General features: G+C 58.0%; 2 protein-coding genes and 1 long non-coding RNA gene across 3 annotated transcripts; all 3 read left to right on the top strand.

Moving 5' to 3' along the window:
• Positions 1 to 593: 593 nt before the first annotated feature.
• LOC309685362 (uncharacterized protein) lies at positions 594 to 5,506 on the top strand (the record flags this gene model as incomplete). Its single annotated transcript, XM_082501138.1, has 6 exons — positions 594 to 882; positions 1,004 to 1,170; positions 4,529 to 4,570; positions 4,864 to 4,948; positions 5,054 to 5,107; positions 5,417 to 5,506. The coding sequence occupies exons 2-6, from the start codon at positions 1,118 to 1,120 to the stop codon at positions 5,504 to 5,506; spliced, it is 324 nt and encodes a 107-aa protein (XP_082357264.1). The 5' UTR covers positions 594 to 882; positions 1,004 to 1,117.
• Positions 5,507 to 6,273: 767 nt separating this feature from the next.
• Positions 6,274 to 6,807, top strand: LOC309685365. Its single transcript, XR_014270438.1, has 3 exons — positions 6,274 to 6,305; positions 6,537 to 6,698; positions 6,783 to 6,807. It is a non-coding gene; the product is annotated as an uncharacterized lncRNA (long non-coding RNA).
• Positions 6,808 to 7,343: 536 nt separating this feature from the next.
• On the top strand, positions 7,344 to 8,945 carry LOC309685361 (uncharacterized protein; the record flags this gene model as incomplete). The annotated part of the gene is made up of 5 exons (XM_082501137.1): positions 7,344 to 7,445; positions 7,673 to 7,790; positions 7,918 to 8,063; positions 8,625 to 8,716; positions 8,801 to 8,945. The coding sequence occupies 5 exons, from the start codon at positions 7,344 to 7,346 to the stop codon at positions 8,943 to 8,945; spliced, it is 603 nt and encodes a 200-aa protein (XP_082357263.1).

The following is an 8,945-nucleotide window of genomic DNA, read 5'->3' as shown; positions in this document are numbered from 1 at the left end:
TAATTAAGGGTTGGTTTATGTTCCGAAAACTCATTGATTATGCAAATTATGTTCCAAGAAGAAACATGAATAAGTATAAGGAATACGAAATAAAAACAAGCGGTTGTAAAGGGAAAAAGGAGCCACAGGAGGAGAAATCCCCTGTGTAACTCCCAGCACTGTAATAAATATTCTTTGCTCCACCGAATTTGCCCCGGACTAAAATTCAATAGTGAGGGCGCTTCTCACACCTCCCTCTGTCCCTCTCCGCTCCCCGTCCCCCTCCTCTCTCTCTGCTCTGTCCTTCTCCCCTATGTATTCTCCCCTCCCTCTCTAATCTCTCGCCCCTCTCCACCCACCCCACCCCACCGCCCCGTCCCACCCCTCTCCCCGCTCTCCCCCTCCCTCCCGCCCCTCCTCCCGGCCCCACCGGGGCTCCGGGGCCTGGCCCTGGGCCGGGGCAGCCCCGGGGAGGCGGCCATGGCTGCTGCGGGGGGCGGGGGCGGTGTCCCGCAGGGCCCGAGGGCGGGAAAGTGCACGCGGGGCATGCTGGGAGCAGGCGCGCCCCGGGGCATGCCGGGAGCTGTAGTCCCGGGGCACGGGGCTGCCCGGCGGCCATGTTCCTGCCCGGGGCACTCCGGCAGCTGCCGTGGCCCCGCAGGCTGAGGGGAGGGCTGGGGCTGCCCCGAACCGCCCGCAGCGATGGGGTCCCGCTCAGCCGGAGCCGGGCAGAGGCAGCGGGCCCCCCGACCCCCTGAGCCCCCCTCAGCCGCCCCGGCCCCGCTCACCCCCCTCAGCTGCCCCGGCCCCAGCGCCTCCCCCGAGGGCTCTCCCGCAGCCCCAGGCCGTCCCACGGCCTGTCCTGGCAGCAGCCAGCTGGGCCTCGGGCGCGCTCCATCCCCGGTAACGCAGTGCTGTCAGCGCCCGCGCGGGGAAGGAGCGGTGTCTGCAGCAGCTCCTGCAGCAGGAGGGGCTCCAGCCCGGAGCCGGCTGAGGGGATCGCCGTTCTCTCCCTCTCCCTGAGGCCGCGCTGAGGGCTCAGTTGTCCGTCCCTCCCCGTGGGATGTTGGTGGCTGCCTCTGGCTCCGGCTGAAGTTGATCAGAAAAGGTGAAGCTGCTGGAGAAGGACACAAAGGGGATGGAGCTGGAAGCTGCCCCCAGCTGCAGACAAGAGACAGCCGCCCTCTCCAGGTGAGGAAGGGTCCCTGTGAGTGGTCCTCAGCAGACCTGATCGCAACATGCACCGTGGGGTCCATATCCGTAACCAAAAGTATGGTACGGCCATATAGTGTGAGTGTGCATGTGCGAGGCTGTGTCTCTGGGAAGCTTCGTGTTGTAAGAGCTGAGAGAGGTAGAGACAGAAGCGCCTGAACTGTCAAATTCTGCTGGTAGCACCAAGAGCAGGAACTGAATTGAGTCCTGTGCCCCTGGGGCTGTGTCGCCCCTCTGCCGCGTCCGGGTCCCTCCCTGTGGCTGTGCCTCCCGGCCTTTCCCTTGCTGGTGTCACTCTTTTGCTTCCCTGTACCTCTCTTCATCTGGCGATTCTTGTATCCTGCAGCCTGCCCCTGCTCTAGTCTCTGGCCCCTCTCTTTCTCTTCCATTCTACCTGTCCCTTTTTTTTTTCTTGTTCCTTCTCTGTCCTGCTCCCTGCTCCTCTTTTTCTCTTTCTTTGTCTCTGTCCTGAAGCACATTGATGTTTTTTTTTCATTCTCTGCCTCTTTGTCCCGCTCTGCATCCCTCTGTTTTTCAGTCTCTCTGGCCTCTTCCCTGTCCTGCTTTTTCTCTCTCATCCTGTATGTCTCACTCCCTGTACCCATCCTCCTTTTTGTCTCGCTCCTTCCTTATCATCAGAAAATCACAGACCAGTTTAGGTCAGAAGGGACCTTGAAGATCATCCAGTTCCACCCCCCTCTGCCCTGGGCAGGGATACCTCCCACCAGACCAGGTTGCTCCACCTGTCCAACCTGGCCTTGAACACCTCCGGGGATGAGGCCTCCACAACTTCCCTGGGCAGCCTCATCACCCTCAGAGTGAAAAACTTCTTCCTAATATCTAATCTAAATCTACCCTCTTCCGGTTTGAAACTATTCCCCCTCATCCTATCACTACATGCCCTTGTAAAAAGTCCCTCCCAGCTCTCCTGTAGGGTCCCTTTAGGGGCTGGAAGGGGCTCTAAGGTCTCCTTGGAGCCCATCAGATCCCATGGACTTGTGCACCTTCAGGTGGTCTCAGACTTGATCTTCACCTACAGTGGGTAGTTCTTCATTTTCCCAGTCCTTGCCTTTGCCTTCTGCCTCACAGGTAGTGTGGCTGCAGTCTTTGCCAGTGAAGACTGAGGCAAAAGTCCAGTGGAGCAGGTTGCTCACGCACAGCCCGCTGTGACTTTCAGTGCTGCTGGGCCTGTGGGGATGGTTCGGGGGACAAAGGATCAAACCTGAATGACCTCCCTGAAATCCAGCTGTCGCTAGCCTTGGTTCACGTGGAGCCAGGAGGTGGTCCTGCAAACCACCAATCCAGGACACAGAAAGCTTTTAGCAACTGTGGCTATTCAGGAATAGATTGTGCTAAAACTGAAAAGGAATTTGAGCTGTTGCTCATGGCCAAAGGAGGATGGTGGCCTCAGATGGCAGCTGAGGCTTGGGGCTTGCATTGCCTATGATCAGCCATCCCCACAGCGTGACAGAGGAAAGACTTTCCCAGGGAAGAGGCACCTGTGAGTTGTTGAGATGGAGGAAAACGTTAGCACGGTTTTGCGTGTAGGTGGAACGTTCTGGATGAGGGAGGAATTCTGCATCTTCCATAGCATAGCAGCGGTAACTGCCTGTGCAACAAGTTTTTTTCTTTGTTTACTTTTTCCTGGAAGAGTCTTACGTTGGTACCCAGCAGACAAAGTGGCTCGTTGAATGGGAATGATACGGAGAAAATTACTTGGCTATTAGAAGCCCCATTGCTCTGGAAGTTGTTTTTGTTTTTTTTTTTTCTAGTGCTTTGTGTTTTTTGGAAGGGGGTGAAGGGAAGGGCTAGAATAATTTATCTTCATACCTCCTAAAACGTGCATTGTGACAGTCCAGGTAGAACACGCCTTTCTCATGTACCTTTTCTTTTTCTGAATGTGGCGAATTCAATCTGCTGATCAAAAGCCCACTGAGTTCAGTGGAGCCCTTGGATTTTTATCCTTTGGCTCAGGCGCTAAATGCAACCTCCTGCCACTGCTGTTAGCACAACTAATGCAGGTAATCTGCTACCTACTATCAAATAATCTCGGCTACCTACTGTCTAACGATCTATGCAAGAATACAACCTGATCCGATGTTCCACGTAACATCAGAACTATGAAGAGACGTGATGTTCAAATGAAAAATGAGACAGTTTGAACACCTTTTAATAGCTTGAATGAATAAAAAGGGGAAGCACTGTATAGATAATAAAAAAATCACATGGATTTTTCCCCTAAATTTCTGAACCTTCTGTGACAAGTCGTGCCACATCAAGGTGCATGTCTGCAACCCCCTGCGCTGCACGATGTGGGTCCTGTTGGCATTCAGTGATGTGGAGGATGGGGCAGCGCCCCCTCAGACAGCTTGCAGGTGGCACAAAACCGGGAGGAGAGGCTCATGCACTGGAGGGTGGTGCTGCCAAGCAGAGGGGGTTGACAGGCTGGAGAAAGGGGCTGGCAGGAACCTCGTACAGTTCAACAAGGGGAAGAGCCAAGTCCTGCACGCGGGGAGGAACGAGCCCTTGCACCAGTATATGCTTGGGGAAACCCAGCTGGACACCTGGGCTCACAGCGGACCCCGTGCTGACCGATTTGGAGCCCGCAAAGTGCCCTCAGGGCCAGGAAGGTGAACTGTGTCCTGGGCTGCAATAGGCAAAGCCATAGCAGCAGGTGGAGGGAGGTGATGCTTACCTTCTGCTGCGTCCACCCCTGGGCTCCCCAGTGCCAGACAGACATGGCCCTACTGGAGAGAACCCCCAGCCCAGCTCTGCCCCCAGGTCCCCCCCCGAGTTTCCGTTGGCTACTGCCTTGCCACTTTCAAGTAAGTCATGATGCCACATCCCACGGGCTGGGCGGTGCAGGGCGGTGCTGGCCCCCATCGTCTCTGGGGTCTGGCAGCTGCAGTCAGGGCTGGCAAGAAACAGGAGAGGATCCCTACCATGCCCACGCCATCCTGTGAAGGGCCTCTGGCCGCCGTGCAGACCCTGGGCAGGGAGCAGGCAGTACACCGGCAGGGAAGGAGGGAGGCCGGGTTGGCCGGGTGAGGGCTGAGGGCTGAGGGGTGGGCCTGCAGGCAGCTGGAAGGAGAGGGGTGGGGGCATTTCTGTGTCCTGCATCCCCTGGTCACCTTTTGGTCACCAGAAGGGAAGGCCAAAAGCAGCTGCTCTGGCATGACAGAGGGAGCCAGGGCTTTGGCAGCGCCTCTGTCCTGCCCCATGGGTCTTCATCCTGCCACTGTGTCCCTCCCCACAGGGCAGGGCTGTGCAGGCACACACTCTGCCCACGGGCTGGGGGTCAGTGGGGCCTGACGCTGTTTCTCCTCTCTTTCTGCAGCTCATGTGTGGTGAAGGAGCTGTGGGTAGACACGCTGCTGGGGTAAGCGGAGGGGATGCTCCAGGTGCATCCGTATGGGGGAACACAGCTGTGCATGGCTGTGGGCAGCTCTTGGGCAGGCGAGGGATGAGCGGGAACGGAAAGCCTCTTCTTCCTCTGTTTACAGCAAGGAGGAGAAGAGGGAGAAGTAGGGTGGAGTGCTTGGCAGGCAGGAGCTCTGCAGGCAGCTCTGTTCTCTGCTTGGCGCTGGGGTGGTACCCAAGGAGGGTCAGGATCCCTTTCACTGGAGAGAGAAGAGGTGGCTTGGGGCTCACTCTTTCTCTTCTGCTGCATAGGCCACCAGGTGGAGTGAAGAGAGCCCGGGTGACGCGACTGCCCTCCCTCAAACTCCTAGAGAAGAAGCTGAGCAACCGCCATGCTGTGAGTGTCTCTCTCATCTCAGCTCTGTCCCCTGAGCACTGCTCCTCCAGCCAAGCAGCAGAGGCATCGCTTCTCACCTTCTTCCACTCCTTCTCTCTTGCCCAGTGGAGGACATTAAGCACCAGGAGCCTGGAGACCCTGATCGAGGGCCAGGCAAAGGTGAGAGTGGCTGCCTTTCACCCACCTCTCGCTGTGCTGGAGTGGCAGGCATCTCTGGCGAGTGGGGTGAGCTTCTGCGGGAGGGTCCCAAGGTGCCACCTGGGGAGCTGAGAGGGTTGGCGAGCCACCAGGAACACTGGCACGTCCTTGCTGGCGACGCTGGGAGGAAACCTGCTGCACGGGGCAGAGAGTCTGGCAGGGCTGATGGTCCCAGCTCTGCCACGCTCAGGCTGCTGGTGCCGGGTGGCAGCTCGCTGGTGGCCCTTTCTGCTGCAGGGCTGCTCTCTAAGCACAGCCTGGTTCTTGCAGGATGATCTCAAGCAAGGGCCTCTGCCAGTCCCTTCTGGCAAAGAAGGGGGATGTTGCCACTCGGAAGGTGAGTTTTTGAAAAAAAGGTGAGGAAAGGCACCTTTGCTTCTGCAACCAGCACTTCTGCAGAAGACGGGATGCTGCTGCAGCTGCTCTTCGCCTTGAGCAAGTCGGTCCCCATCGCTGTAGAGCAGGAGAGAGCTGAGCCCTTGAGGTCCCTTCGCTCCCACCTGACATGTGTCCCTTGCGTGCAGGGCAGCGCGCTCGAGGTGATGCCTGCCTCTGCTCCATCCCGAGAGCCAGGCAGATGGCTCTCTGCCCCTCGGCTGGAGTCAGCAGGAGCTCTGCTCACTTGTCCTCTGAGTGTCGCCATGCAGGTTTGGCCCCCCAAAGAAGGATGTCACCTGGATGAGGAAGGACACTCGCTGGGCAACGGCTGCTGAATGTGGTTCTCCGAGGAGACAGAGCCTCTGCTGCTGCGCAGAGCTGGGTGGAGGGCAGGGTGAGGGCTGGGCCAGGCTGTCCCAGTGGCACGCTGGCTGTCAGGAGCCTCCGAGCTGGAGCCGCTGAGCAGCAGAGGCGGTTCCAGCTGTTGGCTCCCTGCCCGTCCTGCTGCACCACTCATCACCGCGCTGCAGGCAGGGCAGGGCAGGGCAGGCTCCAAGAGTGCTGCTCCGGTGGTCTCCACTGAGGGGCTCTTGCTGTGTTTTCCTTTGTGGCAGGAGGGACAGGGAGGAGGAGGAGGAGAGGGCTGCCCTGGCCCTTTGCTTTGCGGCGGACCCCGCTCGCTGCCCAGGCTCCCGGGCAGGCAGACTGCCACAGGGCACTCTTTGGACAGCCCCTTGCAGCCCTCTGTGGGGATGATGGCATGCTGCCCCAGCCCATCCAGGTAAGCCAGTTTGGACAGGGGGCCCCAGCCCTCCCTCCGGCTGCTCCGGAGGGGCAGTGTCCTGAGGAGCGCCGAGGACGGGGCATTGGGCTCTTCACCCCTGGCTCATGCTTCTGGCCCCAGCCCCTTTGCAGGGGAGGCAGCCGGGTCTGGGGCAGAGCTCTGGCCATGGCCACTGCTGTCAGAAGGCAGCTCTTCAGCCAAGCAACTGTTCTGCTGCGTCTCCTGCAGGAGCTCCTGAATATCCTGCACCAACAAGGACCGTCGACGGAGGGAATATTCCGGAGAGCTGCCAGCGGGACAGCAGTTCGGGAGCTGAAGGAGGCCCTCGACAGCGGCGCAGATGTCGACCTGGGCAGCCAGCCTGTGCTCCTGCTGGCCATCATCTTGAAGGTGAGCGCTTCTGACCTGCAGCTGGAAGAGCTCCTGGCTGGCCTAGAGTGTTCAAAGGCTCACCTGGAGCTCTTGGCACTGCAGGACTTCCTCCGAAGCATCCCTGCCAAGTTCCTCGTCGTTGACCTCTATGGTGACTGGATGCAAGCCATGGAGAAGCCAAGCAAGAAGGTGGAAGAGCTGAAAGCGTAAGTGTGGCCAGCAGCTTGCCTTTTGAGCAGCAACTGGTAGAGGCCTGGGACTTGCCTGCAAAGGGACAGGCTCCTTAAAAAGCGTGTGTTTCCTGGCAGCCCAGTGTTGCTGGGGGGTGGAGTTGGGTTTTGGGGAAAAGCACACAGACAGGGAGCCTTCCCTTGCGTGGGCTTGGGGGAAATCAGGAGCTGGAGAGCAATGCCGTGCTTCCTTCCTGAAGCGCAGGAGCACTGACCGCTGGCTGAGAGCACCTGGAAAGCTGCAGAGCACAGCCGCTGGCTCCCACCTGCCTTGTGCAAGTTTCGGGGACAGCTGTGGGCAACATTGACTTTTTAAACATTGTGTTCCTGTTCCCTCAGGGTGGCCGGCAAGTTGCCTACAGCAAATCTCCTCCTTCTTGAACGGCTGCTGTCCCTTCTCCAGCATATTGGCCACAACGCGTCCACCAGCAGGATGAGCTGCAGCAATCTGGCCATCTGCGTTGGGCCGAACCTGCTGAGCCCACCCAACGAGGACCTGCTCCCACTGGAGGCCATGCTGGAGGTGTCTGAGAAGGTACGCTGTATTGACCAGCCAGCTGCAGCCTTCCTGGCCCATCAGAGCTTGGCTGTGCAGAGGTCCCTGGCTGCCCCCTTTCTCCAACAAGCGCTGGTGGGGTGGCTACCTGGAAGAGCAGCCCCGCAGCGACAGCCTTCTGCGCAGAGGCAGGGGTCAGGAGTAGGAAAGGCTGCTTGACGCGTTTTCAGGCACCTGCGCTGAAACCAAGGCTGTCATGTGTGCAGGTGAAGACGCTGGTGGAGTTTCTGACTGAAAACTGCCATGAAATCTTTGGGAAGAAGATGGCTGGCCTTTCCAGTCCCTCAGCTGAGGAGGTGCCAGCACCCGTGGGCAGACCCACAGGTATGAGGAGGCCCTGAGGGTTGTCACAGCCTGAGCAGGCAGGTGCTGTAGGGCTTTGGGTGGGTTTTGCTTTAGCTGTTGCCCACTTCCAACAAGTCCCTTTGCTGCACCTGCTTTTGCTCTCCAGAGCTGCCTTTGGAAGAGCAACATGGCCGTGGAGGCAAAGCAGATGTGGAGCACCAGGCAAAAGCCTTCCTGGACACACCGCCCTCTCTGCTCGTCCTCCAGAAAGCAGCAGGGGCAGACACAGTGGTGGGATCAGAAACAGCAGAGGTATGGCAGCTCCACAACCACTGAGACAACCTGTCTCGTGTGGAAGGTAGTTCCTGAGGAGTCCAAGTAGCTGCTGTGCCTCTTCCTGGCATTCCATCTCACATCGCTTTGTGTGTGTTTATTTATCCCCCAGAATGATACACTGTAATTAAAAGAGGAAAGGTTGTTTCTCAAATGGGTTAGGCATCAAAGGAAACACCTACAGAAAGACACATTTCCAAAGCAAGGCCTCCCACCGCAGAAGGTGGGATTGCACCAAAGGGGTATCCGCAGAGCTCTGTCTTGGGAGGGCAGAAGAAACCCCGGCAGAATGACGTGGGCACGCCTTTTCTTGGCGTGAGAGGGACCGCGGGCTCCCCGCTGAGTGACCCCAACAAACGAACTGAGTGTCACACACCCGCGTGAACACTGTGTTCCAAAGTGAGGCCCTTGGAAGAAAGGGCTGATGCAAACCAGCCGAAGGGATCTTCTCTGCAGGGCCAAGGGAGCCATTTGCCAAACAGTCACCTGCTACTCCAGGCCGTCCCATGCCACCTGCTAACGCTGACATTCCTGTTTTAGGCACCCGTTGCTTTGCCTCCAGTCACCCCAGAGACCACGGTAGACTCCCCGGTACGTGCAGAAGAACTAAAGAGCCTTTCAGAGGAAAAAAGGTAAAATGAGTCAGCTTTGGTTAAACCAAGAACTGGTTCTGGTTGATCCTGGCTTTACCTGTCTAATCACACTGGGATGGAAAGGTTTGCAGGCTCCTGCCAGGAAACTGAAAACCAAAGAAAAAGAAAGAGAAAGGAGGCCTGGGCAGAGGCGAGGGAATGCCAACAAGACAAGAAAAGAAGGAAGATAGGAAAAGAGGGGGACTGGAAAAAAATCAGGCAGGTCTAG

This window comes from Vanellus vanellus (assembly GCF_965231255.1).
Source record: "Vanellus vanellus genome assembly, contig: HAP1_SCAFFOLD_63, whole genome shotgun sequence".
Lineage (NCBI taxonomy): Eukaryota > Metazoa > Chordata > Aves > Charadriiformes > Charadriidae > Vanellus > Vanellus vanellus.
Note: the sequence above shows the minus strand (reverse complement) of the source record. Positions and strands in the feature narration are given on the sequence as shown.